The sequence below is a fragment of the Ursus americanus genome, chromosome 21 (assembly GCF_024610735.1).
Source record: "Ursus americanus isolate L20-20 chromosome 21, mUrsAme1.1.p, whole genome shotgun sequence".
Lineage (NCBI taxonomy): Eukaryota > Metazoa > Chordata > Mammalia > Carnivora > Ursidae > Ursus > Ursus americanus.
The window spans coordinates 4,401,160-4,427,611 of NC_142147.1; the positions used below are offsets into that span (position 1 = coordinate 4,401,160).

A 26,452-nucleotide genomic window follows, 5' to 3' on the forward strand; every position below is an offset into this window, starting at 1 on the left:
TGACCTTGTTTCCAATCTTTATTTAAAAATAAATATTATTGACAGTGAATTTTAATTATGATAAGATGTATCTTTTTTTAATCAAAATGTCTCAAAAGAAATAATTTACTTTAATAAAAAAAAGGAAAGCCCCCAAAGAAAAAAAGTAAATAAAAAATTCCTAAACACAATAATCTACTAAAAATATTTCGCTTTGTCAGAAAGGCTTTGACCCAACATTTTTACATAGTATCCTAAAGATAACTGCTCAACAGTTCGTGCAAAATGAAGACTTGGAGGAAAAGTTTAGAAAAGAAAAATACGTTGAAGTAGAGAAATCACTGACCCCATGCATACCGCATGGTCCAAATTCCATCTTATTTGGAAACTAGATGCATTATTTTAGGTGTTCTACGTTTGTGTAACCTCCCCAAAAATATGATTTATTTATTTTCCACGTGGACTTGGTCATGCTTCTCTCAAGTCTCTCTGTGTCCATCTGTGACTGCGGGCCTCACACTGGGTCCGGGCAGGTCGTGTGGGGCAGCTGAGGTGCGCAGGCTGGCCGTGTCTGTCAGTGTCCCACCAGCAGGCGAAGGAACTGATGCAGGGCTAGCAGGAGCAGGGACAGGAGTGGGTCCGTGGCGGAGCTAGGGCCAGTGCCTGCAGGGGACGAGACAACGGGCACGGTGAGTGCCTGATTCACGCGAACCTAGTGGCCATGAGCAGACCAGGGAGAAGCTGATGCCTGGTGGTGCTTCCATACCACGGTGAGGCATTTTGCTGTTTGTTATTTACAGACCCCATGTTTTCGGAGCCTACTGTGGTCAGACACAAGGACCCAGCCTGAAGCTGGGCGTGCTAGATTGCAGTTCTCAAGTCCACGTTGTTATAAATAAAAAGACAATATGCTCCCCTTACCACTACCCTCAACATACACTGCAAAGTACCCTCTGCATTTAAGCCCCAGCTTCCCCCTCCTCCAGGGAGACTCCACGATTGCACACGACTCCAGCCCCTCCAACCCTGGCCTGAATTGCACAATTTAGTATTCACAAATGCTGTCCTAGGCACCCTGATGTTTCTGAGTCATCTTTCCATGTATGGTCAGTGGAGCCCTTGGGGTCAAAGTGGGGAGCTTGGAAATCACTGGTTGGTGGAAGTGAGTGGGCTACGTTCCTGGAAGAGTGACCCTTGCACCGTTCTAGTGGGAGGTCACTTCCATCTGCTTCTCCAGGACTGCCATTAACTTGGACCCCTGGCCCACCACTGGAATGGTGGCGTGTGTCTTCATTCTGCCTTCCCTGGGCGGCCTGCCCCTGCTTCCTGCCCATCTGTCATCAGGGTCTACGTCTACTGGAGGCCTCCGGTGTAAACTGGGGAAGGCCTACGTGTGAACCCAGGCTTTCCCTGGACAGTGGGATGCTCCAGGGGTCTTGAGAGAAGCCAGTGCAGAGGTGCTGTCTAAACCCTGGGGACGTCACTGCCCATGATCAGGGTCGGGCCGCATGAATACAGATAGTTTCTAGCCCCACCCTGTTCCTTCTGGAGGCCTCTCTCCTCCCTTCACTCCAGCCAGTCGGCTGGAGGAGCTCTGCGCCTGTGGAGAGGTGCAGGCGACCCTCTCCTGGGCCAAGCAGGTGGTACAGAGGCCGTGGCTGCCCCTACTTCGCAGCCGCAGGGGCCACAGCCAGGCAGGCTGGGTTTCTGGCTTCCCTGATCAGGCTGGGCCCTAACCCATGCATGACCTGCCCCTCTCTCCAGTTGGAAGAGCCAGGAATCTTCTGTCCAAGATGTTTCCGCCAATCCCGAATCCATCTTCCTCTGCCAATCACCATGTCCTGGGCCCCGGTCTCCCTTTGTAGGAGGAGGAGGAAGGATCAATGATCCAGGGGCCATTGCTGTGGTGCGCATCTCACCCACCGTCCGTGGTTTCCAAGCACAGTCTGAGACCTCTCGGAGAAGCACAAGGACAGGACAATTCCAAGGGTGCTCTTCAGACACTAATTTTCCACACAGGCATCATTGCTGGCCGTCCCTGCTGCCTGGCCGGAGCTGTCATGTGTATCTTGCCATCCATCACTAAGGAGGTCCAGGGTATGGTGGTCACTCCAAAGACTCGGGTCCTCCATGGCTGCTTTTCACCGTCACACATCACTGGAAAGGATGAGGGTGCATGTGGTGACAGATGTGCTGATGGATGGCCAGGCACCTGGACTCAGGTGCGCAGAAACTGGGGCTGCAGCAGGCAGAGCGCTGCCTCTTGGGCACCTGGGACTTGAGTGGCCGGACTGGGCCCTTTGGCCTCCAGATCTCCTGGCTCAGATCTTCGTGCTCTTGCAAACCCTGACACTCGGGCAGGTGCAGACGGGACAGAAACGGCCGCGTGCGGCCCTGGAAAGCAGATGGATGCGCGCAGCAGAGCACAGACCCTCAACGCACGTGGGGGCCGGAGAAACAGCCATTGGGCTCATGAGCCAGGCAAGGTAAACATGGCCTGTGCAGCTGTGTGCATGGGAGATGCGAAGAGAAATTTTAATTTTCCTCCAAATACTGCTGACTGGCCTTTCCCAGCATCACAATATCACCTACTCACATTGCGAAGTTTTAAAATTGCACGAGACTTTCTAAAGATCCTGGATTAAAACAATCAGCCTGCCACTCCATGCTGGGCCAGAGTGGGAGCAGCAGGGGCTGGGGGGCTGAGACGGTGGTTCACAGAGGCCAGTGCCCGGGGAGGGCAGACGCCAGGGTCTGCGCTGTCTCTGCTGGTGCATGTCTCTGGGAGGACAGCCAGGGTTTGGCTCCTGGTGACACATATCTACTCCCTGGCCCGGTGTCACCATAGAGGGGGCCAAGGGAGGTGGTGTGGGGCAGTGGGCTGGCACCTGGGAGAGAGGCTTCCAAGCCAGCCTGCTGTGTGACCTGGGGCAGCACCCTTTCCCTCTCTGGGCCTTGTTCCGCACTCCATAAGGTGGGGATGTGCATAGGCATGGCTCCATGCAGTTAACAGGTGCTTGGCATGTCTTACCAGGTTGGGGTCCAGATCAAGCAAGATCATAGTGGTAGATCGCCAAAAGGGCCACAATCTCCTTCCCTCATCTCTGCGATTCCAGCATCCACACCCTACGGTATGACTCCGGGCTTGGTCACATGACTTGCTTTGGCCAGTGAATATTATCAAGGGTGAGGCAAGCAGAGGCTTGAAACGTGCTGTACACTGAGGCTTGCCCTTCCTCTGTGCCTCTTGTAGCCTGTGAACAAGCCTGGGCCAGGCTGCTGCAGGATCAAAGCCATGAGATGTCCCAGCCGAGGCCCGTCGAGTCCAATCAGCCCTCAGCTGAAAGGGCAGCTGTCCACAGAAGCACGAGTGAGCCCAGATGAGACCAGCAGAGGGGCTGCCCAACTAACCAGCGGGATCGTGAGCTAAATGAATGGCTGTCACATCACACCAAAACCACGGAATTTTCGAGTGCCCTTGTTACACAATCATGTAAACAGCAGTGCCTCAAACACAGTTGCTTTGCAGACAGATCTTATTGAAAAGGGTAGCATAACCACTTCTCTGAAGAGTGTTGGGGAAAAAAGAATGTGAGGGGTTGTCCTTCTCTCAAGAGGAAAATTTTCCAAGATAGAAGAAGCAGGGCAAATGATCTCCCCAGCCATTTCTCACAAGACAGACGGACATCCCTGGATCGTTGGTGGGAGAAGGCCCTAGGTTTTGGAACATCTTGCCAATCTCTCACTGGATATCCAACCACACTCCTGGCTTCCCGAATGAATCAGGGCAGACTGAGCAAGACTGACTTCCAGGCTGGCCCTGGGGGAAGAGGGCTCTTTACACCGGAGGCAAGTCAGGATTCTGGCAGTCCAGCGTCCCTCTCCCCAGGGGCCGGCTCCTCGGAGGGACACTGACGGTGAGCACGGGGCTGCTGGGCCTCCCTCGGAGGCTGCCCCCGTCCTTGTCTTCACTTTCCTGGAGTGAGCCGGGACTGCCCGCTGGCTGGGGCTCACCTTGATTGTCCAGGGCAGGGCCGGGCGGGTGCCTTCGGCTCAGCTGAGGTAGGATCTCCTGTGCTGGCCTCCTTTATTCTGCAGCGTGGAGGCGGCTGTGCTCCAGGGGCCGTGAGGCTGTTGTGTCGACCGGATGCTAACGGTGTCTGTCTATGCCTTCCCTTCCTAAGGAGGACCAGGAATAGCACTGGAACACGCACAAGTTTGCTTGTCATGATTAAGCTGGAACATCAGGCTCCTTAAAATCAGGCTGGAAAGTCAGAGGTGAGGGAAGCCCTCTGATGGAATAGTGGCCGATTCTTTCTTTAATTTAACAAGTATCACCGTTCTGCTAATCATTCTTAAAGAAATCAAAGCTGCTTTTGCTCTGTGAATATTAACTTTTATCCTTGAGATGGCGAGCGGGATAAGACGGGATAAGAGGCTCCGGAAGAACCCAGTGGGGGCCCTGAGCCCCCACGGGCATAGCAAAGGCACCAGCCCAGCGGCTTCTGACCGGGCAGCAGCCCACTTTTCCACCGACACGACAATAGCAGAATGCCGAAAGCCCTGTCAGAAAACAGCAGGGAGGGGCGCCTGGGTGGCACAGCGGTTAAGCGTCTGCCTTCGGCTCAGGGCGTGATCCCGGCTTTATGGGATCGAGCCCCACATCAGGCTCCTCTGCTATGAGCCTGCTTCTTCCTCTCCCACTCCCCCTGCTTGTGTTCCCTCTCTCGCTGTCTGTCTCTGTCTCTGTCGAATAAATAAATAAAATCTTGAAAAAAAAAATTAAAAAAAAAAAAAAAAAAAAGAAAGCAGGGAATCTCTGAGGCCCTTGGGATAGAAGTGAGGGAGGAGGTTTTGCTTGGGTCATCCTCTGGGACCCTTGCCCTGTCCACACTGTCTGCTGAGCCCATGAGTCAGGTTGCTGGTGGGGGGAGGGCCTGCAGGGGAAGCAGCAGGACACCCCCACTCTGTCCCAGACTCTCATGGGCGTGGGAGCACCAGGGGGACCGCCCCCACTCCGTGGGCATCAGGAGCATGGTGAGCTGCTCCCCGGCTGACCAGTGGGCTGACCGGTCCTCCCTCCATGTGCCCTGCTGCCCTTCCCAGGTTCCCCGGCCTCGGGGGTAACTTCTGCCCTGATGTGGTCTTTAGCACCTGCCGTGCCGGCCATGGACAGGAGACAGCCGCAGGCCTCCTGGTGACTTGGCTGCTAGAGCGGAGGGGCTGGCCTGGGTCAGGGCTTTGCAAACGATGCCCCCAGAGTTCAGCGCTGCTTGGAGGTTGTTTTTTGCTTTTTTGATTTTGCTTTTGCTACAGAGTAAAAACTAAAATTTAGTTGAGGTTTGCAAAGAGTAAATACAATTCAGATACATTTGAGGCCTGGTTCTACCTATAAAAACAGATAACAGGCTGATTCCGGCTCTCACGGCCCAGGCTAGGTTGGAGGTTCACTCTGAGGGCTGACAGCACCAGGCAGGGCCTTTCCCCCTCCAGCCCTGCACTAGAATATTCACATGTTGACTACAGGTAGCCAGAGAACTAGCCCAGCCTCCCTGAACAAGCCATTCCGCCAGTAAGCTTGGCTGTCCTAACCTAAGGGCGGTGATGAGGGTCTTGAGGACAGTCCCCTCCTCTGTGTTGTGCAGAGCAAGGCCGCATGAATCTGTTCATGCTGTCGTAACACATCTTTTAAATATGGGCTTCTTGGCTAGAAAGGGAGGAGGCCAAGGGAGTGCCCTGGACGAGGCCCGTCAGTGCTGATGTCCAGTGTGGGCCTTTCCCGTTTTGCTCTGCCTCAAAGGGAGAGAGGAGGGCTGGCCCCCAAGAGCCAGTGGCCTACGAGTGGCGGGTCTTTACGGGCTGGCCTCGGACCCCGGAGCCATGGGACGGAGGGCTGTCTGGCTGCAGCCGCCGGGGATGGACTGGCCCTCGCTCCTGTTCCCATCAGCAGTCCTGGACCCGCCCGGCCCTACTCCATCCTGGACCCACGGCAGAGGGTCGAGCTTTAGCTAAAGGAGGAAGCTCCCTCTTAGAGTGTCCCAGGGCCAGGGTGCAAAGGGCTTCTTGCCGGGTTTTTAGGGGCTTATGGAGTCGAGCAGAGAGGGCATGGCCACGGTGGAGATGCCTATGACCTGGAAGCACCAGGCCAGAGCTGAGGGCAGGGTTGGGGGCACTCCTGAGGGCCGGCCTCTGCCTCTTCTTCACCATCCACCCCCTTCTCCAGCCCCGCCTCCCTGGCCACAAATCACCAGCTCCCACAGGGCCCAGGGGCAACAGCAAGGAGGAGAGAGAAGAGGCCACTGGAGGCACAGTCTGGCCTGCAGAGGGGTCTGGCTTGGTGCACACAGTTTTAAAAATGATAAATTATAATCCAACATGTAAACTGGGGAGGAGGCTTTTACATGAAAGCACAGATTCGGGTGTCTACTGGCAAGGCTCGAGTCCCAGGAACCCTGGGCACGTTTTCCTCCCATCTGCAGGACCCGCAGCTGGCCGCTCTTCTCAGCAGGAATCTGCAGCTCATGGCTCCCTCCTGACCCCACATGGACCCAGGGTAGCTGCTGGTTACCTCCCTGGCCTTGAGCGGGTGGGGCTCCCTCTGCTCAGCCAGCCTCACTCGCCTCCAGCCCCCGGCTTGGCCCTCCGTGGTGCCCCAGTTTGCAGCCCCCGAGCTCGCTCTGTGGCAGCCTCCAGGAGGCCTGGCCCTGGCCCTCCCCGCTCTGACACTCCTGACTTGCCCACGGCCACCGGCACCCACGCCGCCGTGGCTCTCCGCCTCCCTGGCCGCAGCTGGGTGGGAAGACGCCGGCTTGCAAGGAGGCTGCTTCCCTTGTTGGCGTTTTAATTAAAGCCTCTTCATGGCTATTTATTCAAAGGGAGTCAGCAAGGAAGAACCGGGCACCGACAGAATTGGACAGAATTAATTTCTGCCATAACATTAATGCGTGCTGGTAACTAGGGCAGAAACGAGGCACAAGGAAACCGAGACATTCGGAAGGAAAGCTGAGTGCGGGAAGAAGAGGTGCAGGAGAGCAGGCAGGCGTGGGTCCCTTGGTCCCGTGTCGATCGCCCTGCTGCCTGGCCTGCCCGGGACCCCCTGGGTTGGAAGACGAGCTGTCCTCCGGCAGCCTCAGTGGCCACGCAGTGGGAGGAGCCCAGGCGCTCCCTGGGGTGAATGGGGGCGGAGGTAGGTGTGCGACACTCGTGTTAGCCCTTGCTTGCTGTGCCTTCCCTGCCATGCCACGGGCCCCGTGACCTCCTAGAGCACCTTCCTGTCTCCATTACCACCCATTGCTCACCTCCCAACTTCAGACACACCTGAGAACGCTCTCTGCGGTACAGAACCTTGATAGGTCCCCTCCGCTGGAGGAGAAAGAGCCACTGTCTCAAGGCCACAGCTGGGGCTTCTTTCTCCATGACACTCCCTGACAACCTCACCTTTGCTGCCCCCGGCCAGCCGACCTGCTCTCCAGTCCACCGTTCCCTCTGAGCACCTGCCGTGGACTCTGGGCTCACCCTGCAGCACCCCCTTTTCCTTTGTCTAGTTCTGACCTGTGCCTTAAGCCTGGAACCAGCGCTACCTCCTCCAGGAAGCCCTCCCTGAGCACCCCGGCACAGAGGGCTTGGGACAAATGTCTGTGCTGTTCATGTGGCCCTTTGTCTTCCCCCCCTTCTCTCCCCACTCCCATAAGTGCCTTTCTTACTACAGGTCCTGCCTCGGTGGACCTGTGCAGCACAGGGCTGGCCTCGGACCTCCTCCTCTCCTCTGCCTCCAGCAAGCAGCCCCGTCCCCAGTGCGAAATGGCGACCTGAAGTGGGAGCGGATGACAATCCTGGGGAGCGGATGGCCGGATGGCCGGCAGCAGACCCAGCCAGGCCCGAGCCGACAGAGGCAAGCACCTTCAGAAAGACGGCAGCACAGCTGGCCAGGCACAGGGCAGGTGTGATGCCTTAAATATAGTCCTCACAACTGTAGGAGTTGCTGTTCTATCCCTATTTTACAGCTGGGGAAACTGAGATCCAGAGACAGGAAGTGACGTACTCAAGGCCTAGGGTTGCCAGAGAAAATACAGGATGCCAGTTCAGTTTGAATTTCAGGTAAACACTGAGTAATTCTAAGTGCTTGTATATCCCAAATACCACATGGGACCTACTTATACTAAAATGCTATCGTTTGTTTATCTGAAATTCAATTAACTGGGTGTCCTATATTTTCATTTGCTAAATCTGGCCCTACCAAGGCCACGCTAAGATAAATGGCAGAGCCCAGATTACCCCCAGACGGTCTGGCTGCTGTCTACACACCTACCCACCGCCTCTACTCCCTCTCAGGACCGGAGAGCAGGAGCTCTTCCCCCAGTGCCCCAGCTTGACCCCAGCCCCAGGCTGCTTCCAAGGGAGACGGCGTGGGATGAGATGTTTTTCTGTATTTTAACCTTCATAATGGCTTCTTAATGTGGCCAACTTTGTTGCGTGCTCCTTTCCATTTTCCTATTTCTTTTGAAATGAGATCTTGCCCCAAATGATCCTTTAATGGTGTCACTGAATGAAAATGGTACACTGGCCTTTCCGTGTGGTCAGGAGGCTAGTGTTGGCAGGGCCAGGGGTAGCCCTGACCACAGTGAGCATCAGGGTGTGCCCGGGGCCGGGGTGGCAGGGGCCTCCCTCACTGCTGGACCCAGGCCTCATGGGGGATCCCCCACTGCCCATCCAGATTCTCCGAGCTCTGAGGCTGCAGGGTGCTAACAGGCACAGGCTTCTGCATTCTCAGTAGCGAGAGAATTCTCTCCGTTCACCCTTTCAGTGGCCTTGGGAGGTAGAAGCCACTTTCGCCTCTCCCCGGTGGGACCCAGAGAGGTTAAGTGGCTTGCCTAAAGTTGCACAGCGGGTAGGCAGTTAATTACAGGGGTTAATCTCTAGTGACTCCCCGGGAGCTGTGAATGGAATCTAGGCTCCCTAGCCTGCTGGAGGCTCTTCCTGACCCCGCTCAGGGATCCCGCTGCCTCACCTACTTCCACAATGCTGCAGGTGCCCCAGCTCCAGACTGGGGTGCTGCATGGAGGCCACTCACGCTGTCCCCTTTACTAGACGGCCTTGCCCTGTCTCCTCTGGCTGCCCGCAGCCCACTCCCCTTCCCCAGCCCAGCCCAGAGGCCCTTACAAGGTGACCTCCAAGACAGTTCTCATTTCCTGTACTTCCCCCTGCTGCACTGCCCCTGGCCCACCCTTGCCTGGTCCCTCGACCCTCCCTCTCACTGTATCAGCTCTCCGAGCTCCTGACTCCCACATCCACTCACCCCAAACAGCCAGGCACCTGCCCAGCCAGAGGCCACAGCGGCCTTTTCAACTGCAAAGCACACATCACAGCCCCAGCCCTCCAGGGACCCCGTCCCAGGTTGAAGACCTAACTTCTCACCCGGCCCTGCCCCAGACCACCTTGCACCTTCACACCTGCCTTCCAGCCCCCTCATCTTCCACACTGCTCACCCTGTGCCTGCCTTTCCTCTAACGGGCTCCTCTGCACCCCCAGGTCCCCCTCAGACACCGCAGCCTCCCTGACTCCATCTGGAGGCTCCCTGCATCCTATGGACTTGAGAGCAAGTTCCGATTCTTCCCAGCTGCATGGGGTGCCTGTGGGAGGTTGACCTTTTGACTCCTGTCTCCCAGCACCCTGCCCGCACCCTGCAATGCTCATAAAATATTTGTTGGGTGAAAGAATGGAAGGCTCTCCTAGTCTCAGCATCCACGATGCGCCGCACACCCACCAGATGCTTCGCATTTGGAAGCTCATTTTTCATCTTCAAACACAAGCTGGTGCTGGAGGCCGGCTGCTATCACACTGATCTGACCTTTCAACTACGCAAGACCGTACGCACATCTCTTTGTCCAGCGTTTCCTCAGACTAGTTCCACCATCTCACATTCATTTTCCCTTTATTCTAATTTCTTCATTAAATGTTTCTGTTCTGTGATGTCACACGCAGCTCTGTAAGCCACTGCAAATTCTTCCCTTAGGTGGCGGCACATATATATCAGGTGTTTGCATACCCTATGTAATTAGTGGATTTTTGTGTTATATATATGTAATATCTGGACTTTATCAGTTGCTTTTTAAATCTTCTAAAGCGGGAGACCCCCCCCCCCCCCGCCTTTTAAGCTAATTGCTGCATGGAACCCTGATGTTTCAAACCATTAGAGAAACTGAACAGCTCTGGTTGAAGCTGGGGGTAGGGCTGGGGCTCAGGGTTCCCAGGAACACAGCTTGGGAACCATTCACCAGAGGCTCTCCAGGACCCTTTCCAGATCTGAAACACACAGACCTGTGGGTGCTGGGGCGCTAGTGTGCCTATTACACAGATAGGGCATAGAGGACTTGCCAGCGCTTCAAATGAGTGGACCCTGCCCATCTTCAGGGCAACCTAGCCCCATCTGAATCCCACAGGTCCCCTCCATAGCCTTTGTGTCCCTTGACACGAGCATGCCCCAGATCCCCCAGGTCAGGCGAATGTCGGACACTCGATGCCCGCTCTGCTCTGTGAAGGCTGTTCAGTGTGGGTCCAGGCCTCAGCCTCCTTGCCCTGCTTAGTGGAGTGGGGCCTGGCCATGAAGAGAGGCCGGAGGGCCAGGGAAGAAGGGCTGGAGGACCCTGAGGCCAGCACTGCCAACCTCTCCTCTAGGTTCTGCCTTGGCCGTGCCCAGATATTTCTTTCTGTTTTACACTGAGGACTTTTCTTTAGAAATAGAGTTTAACTGAAAAGGTTAACACATTTTAATTGCCCAGGAATAGTGCTCTGGAAATTCTATAACATGTGCTCATTAAATAAAATTAGCACAGAGGAGCTGCCCAGGATATGTCACACGTTAAAATATGACTCCGTAGACTAGAATGCGTTATGAATTATTGCCTTGCGTATTTTTTGTTACATTAGTCTTTAATGTGAATACAGTTATTCATCTGCCCACCTGGAGATCTGATTTTTTAGATGCTTGAAAAAATGTATCCACGTTAACTTTTACATGGACAATAATCATCGAGTCAGTCTTGGTCAGGCTGCATTCACCAGAGTGCCCAGTATCCAGCAGATGGAAAGGTCCCCCACTCCTGAGCTTCACCAGGGACTGATGGTGCCCTCTAGAGCCTGGGTGCTAGGGGAGCTGGAGCAGGCTGGGGACTGGCTGTGTCCACGTGCCCTGCCCATTCTGACTGTGGCCTGGGGACTACAGACAGAAGCAAGCGCTCACACGGAATTCTGGGCCGAGCCAGTTTGTGCCATGCCACTTCCTAGGACCTTTCTCCTGGAAGATAGGGACTGAGTATACAGTGTCAGGTGTGGGCCATGCCAACCCTGGGCATGTCTGCAGCCCCAACCCCATTCATTCTGTAAGACCCCACTTGTACCCCATGTGTACCCATCTTCCCATTCCTGTTTCATCCATGTACCCACTCACCCTTCCTTCTATCCCCCATTCACCCACCCGTTCACATTTTCCCTTCCACCCATCCTCATGTGCACTCAGCCTTCCATCCGTCCACACCTCCACTCATCCTTCCTTCCACTCATCTCCTACCCTCTCATCCATACCTCCGCATCCTTCCCTTCACTCAGCCACCAGCTTGTTTTTCTGCCCATCTGCTGATCCTACCACCTATCCATCCAAACAGGTAGTCTAAGACCCATCATCTCCTGGCTGGATCACTGCCCCTGAAGTCGTTTCTCCACATCCGCTCTGTCCCCACCTCTCCAACCGCCACACTGCAGCCAGAGCGTCAGTTCCAAAACCATCATGCCCTATCAACCACTTGCTCCCCATGCTGTTGCCCTTACGACAAAGCCCAAACTCCCATCTCTATCATAAGGCCTTATGGGGTTTGAGCTCTGAACTACTCTTTACTTAAATTTCCCTCTGTTCCCTTTCTTGCTTTGCTGCCCCAACCATAGTAATCTTTTGTCAGGCCTTTGTTACTCCCCTGTTCCCTCCTGCCACAGGATCTTTGCACATGCTGTCCCCTCTTCCTAGAAGCCCCACCTACTCTCTTTAGCCTCTCTCTTTACTCTTAACCATCTTTCAGATTATGGCTCAAGCATCACTACCTCAGAGACACTTCCCTGAGTGAGTCAAGTCCCCCTATTTTTAGCTCCTGTAGCCCATGGGTCTCTCATTTAGAGTAACCAGCCATGGCTGCAAATTTCCACTTGTCATGTGACTATTTGATCAATGTCTGTTTCTCCCGCTGTCAGACTCTGAGGACCTTGTATGTGTCCTCAATGCCCAGCACAGTTCCTGCACATAAAAGATGCTCAATTGACATTTGCTGCGTGCACGAGTGAGTGAATGACCTAGTGCCAGGCCCAACGAACGCGGAGTAGGGAGGATAGAGGCCTGAGAAAGAACTGGGCCTGCCTGCCCGGGGCATCAGCCTGGATGGGGTACTCAGCCAGGCACTGACTGCCTGACAGGGAGGGAAATGTTGGGAGCCCTGAGACAGCAGTGGAGCCCTTCTGGGAGCCCAGAGTGGATGAGACCCCTTTGGCTGCAGGGTCAACAAAGCTTTTCTCCCTCCTGTGAAGCGATCTCTACTGGTCCCACCTTTTCTGAGCCCTTCTTGTGCCCCAGCTGAGCCCTGCATTCACTCTCCGAGTACTTCTTGCTTGGTCTGACCCCCTTTGTGAGACTGCGAGCTCCTTCCTGAGGTAGGGGCTGGGTCTACCTGATGCTCGGGCAGCCCCCTGCCCCTTGGCTCTGGCCAGACCAGGTATAGTTGGCCAAGAGCCCCAGCTCAGAATGAGCCATGACATGATGTCATCTCTCCCTCCTTCCGGTTTATTAAAGATCCTTCATCTGGGCCAAGTGGCATTTCTGTGACAATCAATTGTAATAAAAGTTGCTATAAGGCGACTCAATTGCAGCTGGGCTTTCCTGGCTAAAGAAAACAGACTTCCTCCTGAGGAGAGCTGATGGGCAGGGGGCCAGGGATGAGCAGAGCAAGGGCCTCTCGGTCTTTGGCAATAGCCATCAAGAGTGGGTGGGCCTCCTTTTGGGTGAGCCTGTGTGGGCTCTCTGTGCTGGGTGGGAGGCAAGCTCCCATGGGGCAGGGAGGGGTGTGGCTGGGCAGGAGGGGCCCTGGCCTTCCGTCCCTGCAAGCAGCCCGCTCAGGCTCCCAGCCCCTCCCCACGGTGGTCTCTGTCCCCCCTTCTCCCCACTGGTCCTTGGGGCCCAAGCAACACTTTACTGGTAGTCACCAGGCACAGTGAGCCACAGAGGGCATCTGGGTAGAGCGTGAACATGAAAGGCAACCACAGGTGCTTGTGTGGAAGAGCCAGTCCAGGCCCAAGCCTGTGCCAGCAGCCCCAAGCCCCATCACTCCACGGGTGCCTCCCCGCGGGACACCAGGCTTTCCCAAGGGGGACATGGGGCACCTCCTCCCCAGCCCAGGCCTGCTCCGGAGGCCCTTTGGCTACTTGACTGACCCCAAAGGGGTTGTTCCTTCTGCTCCCTTCTCCTGTGGAGGGGCCCTTGGCTAGTGCTGCAAACTCCGGGCTCTCCTCAGATCTTGGCTTTCCAGCCACCAAAGGCCCTGCCTCCTCCCATCACGACGGCCTCCCCGCCGACAGCAGCCTAGACGGCTGTGAAGCAAGACCAGGCATGACACAGGTGCACAGTGCGGCCTGCAGCAGGTGCGTGCACATGGCGGCATAGCTTCAGGGTGGACCGCGAGAAGCCACGATGAGCTTGTCCTTGCTCACCAAGGAGCTCCTAACTCATTGAGAACAGCCACAGCCAGGCCAGGACGAAGACGTGGCGTCCTCCCCATTTCCTACTCCCCCCCCCGGGAAAGGCACTGAGAGAAAAAGGACAAAAATAGCAACCCGCTGAGCCATTGGCAAGCTGAAGGGAAAACTGTTCTGAAGCTCCCAGGTCCTTCCATCACCTTTAGCTCCATGATGCTCACAGCACGTGCGGAGGGACGGATGTCTCGGATCAGAACTCCATGAAATGATCCTGGATGGTCGATGCCATTCACCTGAATGATGTGGATAGCAAGAGCCAGCGTCTACCGGCGTTTGCTAGGTGTCAGCCCCGTGCTGGGCTCAGCTCCTTCTGTGGATTATCTCCCCTGATGCTGGCACGGGCACGGGCACCACCCAGATGGGAACAGACGTGGAGGTCACACGGGGGGTGCATGGATCAGGATTCGAATCCAAGCAGCTGGACTCACGCGGAAAATGGGAAGCACGGTACTTACGAAGGTTATGGAAGATAAGGCACGTACTGGGCTATCTCGGCGGTCGGGGCTCTGTGGGGCTCAGAAATGGGGAGACTCTTGTGGCACCCAATGCTGGCTTGCTTATGAGCCATCTCACTGAACAGCAAGGAACATTCGACATGTCGGAAGGAAGAATGAAATGTCCGAGGAAGGCGGCGAGAAAAACTTCCTCCTGAATTGTTCTGGGCTTCTTCTGGGTTTGTGCTTGGTCTCTTCCACCACCATGGGCAGCTCCTGAGAGAACTGACCGGGCCACTTCTCCTGGGCTCGCCCTAACGGGCACCAGGTGTCCAGCTGGGGGCGCTCAGGCAGTGCCCTGCTTAGAGCTGGCTTCCACACTCATCAAGGGTCTGCTCCCCAGGGCGGCCCTCTGGCAAGGCGGACGCTCTCGAGCTGGACGGAGCAGAGCCCCTGGAGGTGGCTGAGTGGGTGGATGACAGGTGGGGAGAAAGCTTTTGAAATGTCCACTTTGGCTCTATTTTGTACAGACAGTGGCCCCCCCAAACATTCCGCTTGGACCAGAAACACCAGAAGCCAGTCCAGAGGAGCTCTGATGTTTCAGTCCAGGGAGTGGCAATGTGGAACACAGCAACCCATACTTTCCAGAAACAGCCTCCCCTGGACTCATGGAGGGCACAGGTCTCACGCTCTCGGGGGCTGCTGAGCCCCTTCCCCCCCCTCCCCCGCATGGCTAGCTGCTCAGTAGCAGCTCAACTGTGGCCCGGAGAGGCCGAATCGGTTAAGGCGTCTTGGTATTTACAGCACAACTTCCCCAAGAGCAGCAAAGCCACTGACAAGCAGGCTTATTTCCCAGAAGCCCCTGCGCAGGGAAGGTTTGTCACCCTTCAAGGAACAGGTAGGGTCAGCAGTTACAGGGGCCGGGCCTGTTGGCTGGTCATCTTAAACTTTCCTGCAGCCCTTACAAAAATAAGACAAAGGGAGCCTCTCATGCTTCGGATAGGAGTTTCTGAGACGCCTGGTAAGAGTCAGCAAAGCATGGGGGAATAGGAAAGATAATACTTTCTTTCCTCCCGCGCTGCAAAAATGTGTTAAAACCAAGCCAGCATCTCCCATAAAGCTCAGGGGTTTAGACCACAGCCAAGCCCTCGCCTCTGTCCACATGGGGCAGAACTAATCAATATCGTATTACAAAAGCACTTGACCTCATTTATCCCTACAGATGCTTGGGGAATCCTTAATAATCAGAGCTTTAAAAATGTGCGCCTGGCATATTTAACGAGAAGCTCCTTGGTGGCTTTGGCTCCCAGTGACATTTAGAAAGGCCGGCTCTCTGCTTTTCTCGTGGGGGCTGCCACCCCGGCTGGGGAAGGGGTCTGCTCCCGGGGGAGGGGACTGTGTGGTGAAGGGAGGCAGGAGGAGTTATGCGCAACAGCAGAAGGAGGGAAACCTGTGATAGGCGTGTGTGGGGCACATACTCAGCGCTCAGTAAAAGGCAACAATTATTTATCATCATTGCGATCCACAAGGTGGCTGTTTTGTCCTTAATTTGGGGTCCCCCTTATGCGGAGAGAAGGGCCACGCAACGAGCTGGCTAACCACTCCGTGGTGGATGAAGGCCATCCCCTCTGGTGCAACTTTCTCAAGTCATGTGGCACGAGATGGGGAGGCAGGCCAGGCCTCCAGCCGCTTTCCCGGGACTGACCTAAGCAGGAAGACAAAGCCCCCCGCGCCTCTCCCAGGCAGAAATTGCACACTGCCTATAGGAAGCCCCCTCTGATTGCCTTAGCTGGCTGAGGGCTAGCCCTCTTGGGACTCCCGCTGACACAGACAGCTTTGTGGTGGAGATCCAGGCGGCGCTTGACACCCTCAAGCTGGGTTCGTGGCCGCTGTTGCTGGTTCCCCGCTCATGGCAGTCATGTGACCGGCCGGTGAGGGAGAGGATGCCACGTGGCCAGTAACCTCACACACGTGCTGCTGTCAGGGATGCTGCAGGCATCTCTCACCAGCTGTGAGGCTCAGCCGTCTTCTTTATGAAATCCTTTAATTTTCTCTTTCAGGAGCCTCGCCTTCTCTTCTCTGGGACAAATTTTGCCGGATTTATTTTCTCTTTAATTATGATCCTCATGTCACATCAGAGCTTGAGGGAAGAGTGGGTTGTTTATTGAAGGCAATTGTTTTGGGGGGTCTTCATGGGTCCGGGGAGATTGGGAACCCCAGGTGACTGTCGCCTGACCCCACTGGGTCTCCCAGGTCACCCTGTCCCCACTTGCACCAGCTTGGTCATCCACGGGGGCCAGGGGTTGAGAGTGAGTGCCTTCACCTTGTCCACAGCCCCCTTGGGTCATGGTTTACGGTTGCCATGGCGACACCCAAGGATGCTCGCCTCGATGGCTCCCAGCAGTAAGAGCCTCTCAAAAGCCGGCACACCCATGGCCTTGACTGTCTCTCATTAGCAATGGAAACACTGAGAGCCAGTTCGCCGTGTGGGCCCCAGGCAGCAGCTGGCCACATCAGCCGGCTCTCTGTAGGGGCCAGGCCGCCTCTCCTCGGAGCCCGAGCCTTGAGGCTAATTAGAGGTTCACATGCCTGCGATCTGATCCCCAGGTCCCTGCAGAGGGGAACCTCTTGCCAACACACAAGCCGTTGAGCTCCAAACTGTATTCTTCTGAGGCTGCACGTGGCTTCGCGGCGGTGCACGCCTTTCCCCATTAGAAGGGTTTGTCGGGAAGGTACTCTGTTTTGTTTTCTCTCTCTCTCTCTTTTTTTTTTTTTTCTAGAAATGGCAATCAGCAGCAAACTGTTCATAAAGTATAGGTCAGCGTTCAGATTAATTAGGAGCCAGATTTACGAGAACATGGCTACGAAGGGGCCTGGTCTCCTGTGCCAGATCCGCTGTGCTAGTCCAGCCCATGTTATTTTTAAGCACAAATATCAAAATGTCTCTTGACAAATGAGACGTGAAATGAATGAGTTTTTGCACATAAACTTTTAGTGCAAATATGAGTTTGGCTGTGTTGGGCACCGCTGGGGCACGGGAAGGGTTGTCTGGCCTGCCGGGGCAGTAGCTGACGGATAGAGCTGCAAGTCGGGACCGCCCCCCGCCCCCGCCGCTGCCCCTCTCCTGGCATTACCAAAGTAGCTGGCTTGAAAGACGGAGGAGCCCAGTGTTCTCTGGGACTTCTTCTGACTTTCTTCCAGGAGCAATTGCTTCACCGGTGACTGGGAGGTGGGCTGGGACTGTCCCCGACGCTGCCGTTTTGAAACAGCCAGGGCGTCCACTTGACCGGGGCCTGGAATGGCCTTTTTAACTAGGAGCTCAGCTTTGGGTTTATCTTGGAGGTGGGGTGGGGTGGAGTCCATCTTCCTCCCTCTGAGAGTTGGGTTATTCCCTTTGTGCCCCCCAGACCCACCATCCGCCCTGCTCTATTCTGCTCTGAGCCCCTGGGCACCTGTCCTTCTAGGCTGCGTCGGCCGGAGTCCCTGCCCGTGGCTCTCAGATGGTTTGGCCAGTGGGAGGCCCTGACAGGAACTGGAGGGCGGGGGGAAAGTGAGATGCTCGCCGGGGCATTCTGCCAAGGCCGCAGCGCCCGTCAGGCAGGCTGCTCCATCTGGCTAGCCCCTCTGCGTTATACTCATTGCTCTCCCTTTGCCCCTTCAGGCCAGGGGTGCTAATGGCTTCCACTGCCCCTAGCCCTGGGGACTGGCACTCACCCTTTGTTAACTGCCTTAACCCTGTCCACACCTTCAAAAACTACTCTTGTCGCCTCTCCCCGGTAACCCTGTTTGAATGTGCCATTTGCTTTACCAGCACCCTGACTGATAAACTCTGTCAACACTCTGTGCTTGTTAACCAGGTGGCCGCAGTCCTGGCTGGTCCCCTGTCCTCTAGGCTGCTGACAAGTGTGAGCAGGGGAGGTGAAGCCTGAGGTCACGGTCTCAAGCTCCCTGTCCGGCTCATGCTGCTGGCGGCTCTGGGCGATTGGCTGGCCTGCTGCACCCCGGGATGGTCTGCAGGACCGTGCACTGCTCAACGACACAGCCTTGCAGGAAGGTGATCGATGCCTGCCATCCAAAACACCATCTCCAGGCTTTGTTCCACCGACAGCCCCAAACCTGGGTGGCCTTGGGTGGTGGGCAGGATGGGACACGTAGGACAGCATGGGTCCCTCTTTGGGATCGAGGCCATTTGGGTATGTTTGTGGGTTAGAAGTCAGTTACTGCACTTCTCCATGCCCACAGTGGGACACGGAGGTGCCCACGGCACCGGGACTCTCCCAAGACCTTCACCTGGAGATGGGAAGATGCAGGCTTTCTGGTCTTTTGGCAAAAGGCACACCTTCTGGCCTTCCGAATGGGAGCTGGGAAGAAACTTTGGGTTCTTTCTGAGATGTGTCTACATGGTCCCTGACTTGTTCAGGAGCTGGCAACGGTTTTGGGGTGACAGAGACCTTAGGGGTCAACCGTACCCCTATCCTGGTGGCACTGCCCCATCAGCCCTGATGGGAGCCCACCTGGCTGTGCTTTTTGGAGGGAAATGCACACTACAAGCCACCCCATGGGAGAGCAGAGGATTCCCCCAGACTGGGCTGCTGCCCTGATCTGTGGGGGCATTAAAATGCTGCCCTGTGGCTGGAAAGTGCCCAAGGCCCCATCTGCTGGGAGGTCGTGGGCACCATGCCATCAGAACTGAACTGACGCGAAGACCTCTAGATCTTCCGAAAAGGGCACTGTCTCCACAGAGGGGTCCCTGTTGTGGGGATGAGTTACCCTGGAACCCCCTTGTGGTCAGCCCAGAGACTGGGTATCAGGCCAGCCAAGCCAGGCACAGATCAGCCCTGGTTGGTCTCAGGGTGTCAAGGTTCCAGCCAGGCGGAGAGGGAGATTCAAGCAGGAATGAGCTTGTGGCCTTGGTCTCATTAACACCTTCTGTGAACACTACCAGTAAACATCTTTTTCATATGATGCTTCCTTGACCAAAGCCTTTAATGGTCCCCATTGGATCCATTTGGCATTCAAGGCCCTCAGCAGCTTGGCCCCCAACTGCCAACCACTCAGCTTTATCTCCCCTGTCCCCTCCTCTCTGGCCAGAGCAGATAATGGCCACGGTGATGATAATGAACTTTTACATAGGAATTTCCACACTGAGCTCCCTCTGAGGTCAGGGATTCTCATTCTATTTTACAGATGAGGACATACATTCAGAGATATCAGGCCACTTGCATAAGTCACACAGCCAATCATTGCTGGAAGCACAACTCACATCTGGCCCTGCCTTCTGAATGCTCTGCTCTGCACTCTACTCGGGGACTATGGAACATCCCTGAGGAACGTTCTAGCCTGACACATGTGTGTTCACTTGCTGGGGCCCAAGGACATGGGGCAGAGGATTTTTTCCCACCAACCCAATTAAGCCAATCACTCTACAAGTCAATAAACACTTTCCGGTACACCTACTGTGTGCTAGTCGGAGATGGCTAACTCCCCGCAAGATTTATGCTCCCCTTCCACCGAGAAGAGACAAGACATGAGGTTGGACAGCACCTGCCAAGCCGAGGGCTACGTTTCCCAGCCTGCCTTGCAGCTTTGCTGCACCACGTGACTGAGTTCTGGCCAAAAGATGAGGGTGAACGTAATCTTTACCACTTGGAGGCCTGGCTCTTAAACACTTGCCTTGCCACTCTCTACACCAGCTTTCCTCTGAGAGAATTCACCCCTAGCAAAATGATTTCTGTGGCCAGGTTCTCGGTCTTCCAAGAATGATGCAAACTTAGAACATTCTAAATGTACAAGACAGAAGTCAATTGTTATACACAATGTTTGCCTCAGAGCATCAGGCTTGGTTTTCTCAGGGGACTGGATTAAGAAGGGTGGCTTCCGTTCAGTCTTGTCTGTCAGCTGTCTGTTAATGCCCAGAGTGACCCTGGAAGCCACTTGTTGAAGATGGTAGAGTGTATGTCAGCCAGGGTCCCTGAATGAATTCACGGAACAGAACCTCAGGCCCTGTCCACCCCCACCCCCAGAGCAGCACGAGATGTGAACCAGAAATAATACATTTGAATAGTGTTAACCACTGGCATTTCAGGGTTTACTTGTCACAGCAGCTAGTGTTATCTTACACTCATACAGGGGGTAGAAAATTCCAAGTCAGGTGGGAAAGGCCGGGGCTGTTTGGGGAGAGGCGCTCCACAGGTCTCAGCTCAACCACCTTCTCCCACAGCCTGGGGGAAAGTCTAGTGGGGGGGCTGTGTGGAGCGTAAGATCCAGCCAGAAGCCTGAGCTGCGTGGAGAGTTCCCCAAAGGGCGGTGTAACTGAATGAGATACAATGAACTGACACGAAGACAGACGGGTAGGATCTCAGCCAGGGAGATCGGCTGGGAGGCCTGTCCCCTCAGACTCAGCAGGATTGCCCAGGACCCTCCATCCTTAGCAGCTCTGTGCTGGTGGTGAGTGGTCTGCACTTGGAGGGGCATGGGCGTAGGGCATGGCAGTGTGCTCCATCCCACAGGGACGTTTATACGCCACCGTCAAAGAATGCAGCCGTCTAGTGCTGCAAAGCCAGTAGAAATGCTCTCTCTGGGACTATGGACCGAACAAGTCTGGAGGTGGGGTTCAGAGAGGGAGTCACTGGCTTAAAATCAGACACAGGGAGTGATGGCTGGAGTTGAGCCCATCTCGGATGCCCACCTTTGAGTGGGCAGAGGGAGTGGGGGACGGCTTGGGGAGGGACACTCCCTGCAATAGGCCTACCTACGCTCCATAAACCCCCACTACTGACAAGCAGCCCCTCCTGCCTCAGAGCTGCCTGCCCTGGCAGTCATTCTGTTTTCCCTTCTGCTCTCTGACTCTCCTCTCGCCTGCCCCCCTTCCATCTCCCACAGCCCTTTCAGCTCCTTAGGAAAGCAGGTCTTAACCTCTGGGTGCCCTCCTAGCAATGACAAGGCTCTCCCACTCCCTCATTCCCCAAGAGGACCCCAAGGGGACTATTTATAGCAAAGCCTACGCCTAGCACCAATGGGGACTTAGCCAAAGAGAGCAGAGGCTACACAGCCAGGCCCTCGCACACAGCCTTGGACAAAGTCTGTCTGTTCTATCAGTCAATCAGCATCCAGATGCTCACTGCCTGAGTTGTAACCACCTCCCCCCACTCGGGGTGCCAGTGCCCTACCCTCTAGGCTCTAACGGCTCCAGGAGAAAAGGGTCCAGTTCTCCAAACTCAAGAGAGGGCTCCCCACCCTGCAGCCCGCGGTGTACCCGGAGATTCGGGCAGGGCAGCCCCCACCCCCTTCGTAAATACACTTCTTGAATACTTCTGAGCGACCGGCAATAAACAGGAAACAGCAGGAGGCGAGCGAGCCCAACTGCGGCTGCGGAAAACTTGCCCCAGGAGAACCCAAGTGAACCAGCAACCCCAGGCGAGCTCAAATGCCAGAGCGGGGCCTCCCCTGCGGCCAGAGCCCCCTCCCCCACTCGCGTCCCCGACCCCGAACCCGTCCCGCAGCCCCCGCGCAAGCGCGCCCCCTCTCGGCACCCGCCCTTACCTGAGCCGTGCCTCTGGCGAAGGACAGCCTGGCCCAGTGGCGGCGACGCTGACGAAGCAGCGGCCGCGGCTGCGACGGTGGTGGTGGCTGCGTGGGCCGCGGAGGCGGCTGCCGCCTCGGGGACTCCGGGACCTGGGGCGGCGGGAGGGCTCCCCGGAGGCGGGCTTTTGTCGCCGCGGCCGGGGTCGGAGGTGGCGCGGCCCGCGGCGCCGGTGGCACCCACGTTGTTGGCGTTGGCGGCGCTGGCGGGGCCGTGGCGACGCGGACCGCTGCTCTGAATGTGGGACACGGCCTCGGCGGCCTGCATGTTGGGCGGCGCAAAGCGCGAGAGCACGCGCAGCAGAGCCTGGGCCTTGTGCTCCTGCGTGTCGTCGTCGCTGTAGTCCGACACGCGGCATTCGTACACGCCCTCGTCCTGCCGCCGCACGGCAGACAGCCGCAGCCGGTGCGAGATGTCATTGCCCTGGACGCGCACGGTCTGCAAGACAGCGGGGGCTGGGGTCAGAGGCCAGGATGCGCAGGCCCGCAACGCGCTCTCTGCCAGCGCCATGCAGCCGCGCCCACCTCTGCCTTTGCGCCCCCGTGCCGCAGCACCCCAACACCTCTCGGACGCAGGTTTGCCCCTGGCGACTCAGTTTCTCTTTCATTCCGTGTCTCCCCAGTAGCATGGGGCTCCCAACCCTGATTGGACCCTGGATGGCCCTACCCATTGCGACGTGTCCCCATCATCTTAAGTGCATCCGCCCGCCAAACTATGCTTCCGTCCATCAGAACTGCGGAACCTACCCCTCCTCCCTTCCTTCTGCACCTTGGAGAAATCCAGGCTCAGCCTCCTGTCGCTAGCCACCCGTCTTTGCTGCGCGGCCTTAAGCCCAACCCTCTACATCTACTCCCACCAACGCTCCTTCACTCTGGAATCCAGAGCGCCTGGGTAGTGTCTGAAGGACAGCCACTCTGCTCGCAAGAGTACACATAAGTACCTGCCCCCCAGCCCTTCACAGCAAACCCTCCGCCCTCCCGAAGAGGTGGGCGACGCTGGGGCTGCTGCTGGGCTCCCTGGGCTCTGCTAAGCTCCCTACAACAGCGCCTCACCTAGGCTGGCAATCAACGGCTTTGCCTCACCTGGGAACCGAGAGATCCAGAGGCCCCAGTGGTCTCCAGGCCCTGATATTTCCACGCTCCAGCTAAGAGAGCTTGGGCGCATCTCCCCCTTGAGTTACAGATCCCAACCCGCCCCTGGCAGCCCCGCCAACCCCCGCCCCACACGTCCCCCACGACGAACCCACAGCACCAGGGACCAGACCGGAAACCCAGGCGGAGGAGAGGGCTGCGATGGAGGGCGCCACCGAGGTGCCGGGTGTGTGTATGTGGGGGGGGGGGGAGGCCCACCAGTGGGCGAACGGGTCAGGGCCAGCGCCAGGAGCAGCGCGCTCCAGTTGCTGGGAGACAAGGCAGCAGAGGAGAGGCAAGCCCATCGAAGCGTAGGTGCCTGAACGCGCCGGCCAGACGAAGGAGAGTTTTACAGGTGAGCGCCGCACGGAGGAAGGAGATTCAGGCCTGGGACCCTTGATTTACACAAAAGCGAACCCGATTCCGCTAGCGGCGACAGATGGCGCCCCGACATGCCAAGCAACCGACAACGCGAGGCTGCGAGCACGGCCCTACATCGCGCGGCGGCTGAGCCTTTCTAAAAGGGAGGAAAATGTGGGGCGCGAAGCGGCCAGAAGGGGTCTCCCGCGGCCCGCGCGGGGCTCCACACTTACGCTGATTTTAGTTGCATCCTTATTTGTTACCTAAAATGCAAAGAGGGAGAGAGACACATTAGGTTCTCGGCCTTCAGGCTCGAGGAACTCAGATGCGCCTCGGGCAAGGCGACTCTCCGCGGGCGGGCTAGGACTCGAAGCCGCTCGGGATGTGCCGGGCTGAAGTCACCAAGGACATCAGGATTTCCTGGAGTGTTACCCGGAAGGAAGCAGGGCTTGGAGCTAGCATGGTGCCTGGCCAAGGAGGGGCTGCCCTAGCACACCTGCCGGCCAAAGAGAAAAGGCTGGATTGCCACCAGGGTGGGAAGAAAACCTCATCTCCCTCGCCCGGAGCATCCTCATTCCCTGCCGTGTTTCTCTAAACCCCGTGGAAAGCTGGATAGAGGGGCCGGTGTATCTGGACAGGACGCAGAGGGAGACGTGAGCAGTAACTCTGGGTGGGACCCTGGGTAGAAGGTAGATGTGTATGTGTGTGTTAGAGTGTATGTGAGAGACTGCTTTAAGAGGCAGACAGCCAGGGGGGCCTTCCCTCTGATCCTGGGGGGGTTGGAAGTGCACTGCGGGCCTCTGGAACCCAGCCCGGAGGAGCTTAACTCCTTGGCCCTGTGCCCTGGGGACCTCGGAGCAGCAGAGGGCAGGGAAAGCCTGGCCCTACTAAGTGGTCTTCCTTCACCAACCAAGCACCCATCTGACTGCGGGCCCGCAGCCAGCAAGCAAGAGCAGGCGAACTGAATGAGGTGTTGCTTTTTAGGGGCTAGGCTACGGTCCCGGAGTTTTTAAGGGAAAGGAGAAAGGAAGGGATGACCAGGATTTGGGCTGCTGTTCAAGATGCTGTGGGAACGGGGATCGTGGGAGATGGGCGCTCCCCAGGGCGGCGCCCTGCTTTCCTTGCCCAGGTTACCCCAGCCGCCCCGGCCTGAGCCGGTGAGCGCCGGCGCCGCGTGGGCGGCGGGTTACCTTGCTCCGGGCGCCCGGCACGCTGAGCGCCAGCTCGTGCAGCAGCTCCCGGGGCGGCTCCTTGAGGTACCACCACTGAATCTCCAGCGAATACGAGGTGGCTCCGCTAGCCCGGAACGCGCAGGGCATTTCGATGTCGTCTCCCTCCCGTACTGTCACATCTTTGGGGACTTCGGTAAATGTAGCTGGGGGCGGGGAAGAGAGAGGCGTGACCAACTGTGGGGCGGGGGCCTGGGGCAACCCTAGGCGAGACGGTGCGTCCCCGGCTCGCTGGCCTTGTGCTTGCCACCCTGAAGCCACAAGCGTGGCCCGGGCGCTAGCAAAGTTCGGTCGAACAGCTGCCCGGCCCCAGCAGAGACCGGCTACCGCTGCAGGCTGCTTCCCTCCGGATCGGGCGGGGCAGCAGGGGCGGCTTATGCTTCTACCCCGCGCCCAGCCGCACTGCCAGAGCCAGGCTGGGGTGCGCCAACTCCCGCGCCCCGAAAGCCGCCTCTCCGCGGGAGCACCTGTCCGGCTTCAAATGACCCCGGCGCGGGCTCCGCCGCTGCGGCGACACTTCGCTGCTGTCCTCCCCCCTACCCCTCTGGGCCTGGGCTGCACACCGGGATTGCTGGAGACCGCGAAGCCTTCCCCTTCTCTTCCTCCTCCGGCTCCTTGGCGACCGGGACAGGCTGGTTCTGGCGGCCCCGTCAAGGACCCCCCAAGCCCCCTGCGGCAGCAAAGTTCCCGCGCTCACCGTCGGCCACGAAGAGCAGCAGGGCGTGCAGCAGCAGCAGCGGCAGGTATCCGAGGGCGCCGAGCCGGTTCCGCTGTTCCATCTCCCGCGGGGGGCGCGGCGGCGGCGGGGGCCCGGGCGCGGAGAGGCAGCGGTGGCGGCAGCGTGGGCTCGGATCCGGCTCGGGCTCGGGCTAGGACGCCTCCGAGCCTGCCATGGCCCGGCGCGGCGCCCCCTCCCCCGGCCGCCGGCGGCCGCCAATCAGCCCCGCTCCCTCGCCGGCTTGCCCGGCGCGGCTCCGGCGGGGGGCGCTGCGCGGGGGGCGCAGGACGCGAGGTCCCGCCGGGAGGCTACTGCTGATCTGTCCGTGCTTCCCTCTCTCGGGCCGTCCACAGGACGATGGGGAACCTCAATTCAGTCTCTGCCCGGCGGGCCGGGCAGAAGCTGGGCCGCCCCTGGACCCATCCCTGGCCAAGGGAGTGCGTGCCTCAGAGCCGCGAGCTTCTGCCTCCCGGTCTCTTTCTGGTTTGGCTCCCGAATGCCACCTCCTCCGGCTCCCGCCGAGCTCTCCCGCCGCCGCCCCCGCTGGTCCCTCAGCGGCTCTTTCCGCAAGGCGAGTGGGCGCTCAGCCGCGGCGCGCAGACCTGGCGTCCGACACAGTGCAGCGCCAGGAGAGCGGGTCCGGCGTGGCGGACCCAGAGCCGGAGAGAGGCGGTGAGAGGGGGAGGGGAAGGGGAAAAGGAGGGGGCGGTCAGTGGCTGGGCGCGGAGCCGCCTCCACCGCTGCATACCCCCGCCCTTCCCTCCCCTCCCCTTCCACAGCCGGCACCTCCCCCGCCCCGGAGCGCGCCCCCCCGCTGGGGTCGCTTGGAGGGACCACAGTCTCTGTGGTTGGAGCGCAGCCCCGCCCGCACCCGCTTTGGCTGGGGGTCCTCCCACCCAAACTCTCCCTGGCTTCTTCCCAATCTTCATCGCACGAGACGGCCGCTTATCCCTGCACCCCGCGTGCCCCGCGGCCCTCTCCGCAGACCCCCGCCCTCAACTCCTTACCCCAGTTTGGGCAGCAGTGAGCTGCCCCGCTCTTTGTCCCAGGCCCAGGCCATGGCTGGTGGGTGGGCGCCGGGGGCCGGGGAGAAGGGCGGAGCGCTGTGCGGGGCTGGGGACGAGGCCGGGTGACGGAGGCGACGCCAGGAGTCTGCAGTGTGTGAGCGAGAAGTGAGCGCAGAGCGCCCGGCGAGCAGGTGCCTGTGGCGCGGAGAGCGCAAGAGCGAGCCA

The 26,452-nt window shown here is 57.7% G+C and overlaps 1 protein-coding gene and 1 long non-coding RNA gene across 4 annotated transcripts in view; one reads left to right on the top strand and one right to left on the bottom strand.

The window, feature by feature from the left end:
- The window catches only part of LOC123776625 (uncharacterized), a 50,267-nt gene extending 40,174 nt beyond the window's left edge, over positions 1 to 10,093 (top strand). For 2 of the 3 annotated variants that reach the window (XR_015728000.1, XR_015727999.1), the window contains exon 4: positions 7,688 to 10,093. This is a non-coding gene — a long non-coding RNA (uncharacterized LOC123776625). The remainder of the gene's footprint in view (positions 1 to 7,687) is intronic. The other variant, XR_015728002.1, reaches the window with a different exon arrangement.
- On the bottom strand, positions 1 to 26,452 carry VSTM2B (V-set and transmembrane domain containing 2B). Its single transcript, XM_045772726.2, has 6 exons — positions 26,228 to 26,452; positions 25,200 to 25,822; positions 24,464 to 24,648; positions 23,507 to 23,536; positions 21,744 to 22,221; positions 1 to 642 (listed from the first exon to the last, which is right to left on the bottom strand). The coding sequence occupies exons 2-6, from the start codon at positions 25,279 to 25,281 to the stop codon at positions 554 to 556; spliced, it is 864 nt and encodes a 287-aa protein (XP_045628682.1). The 5' UTR covers positions 25,282 to 25,822; positions 26,228 to 26,452; the 3' UTR covers positions 1 to 553.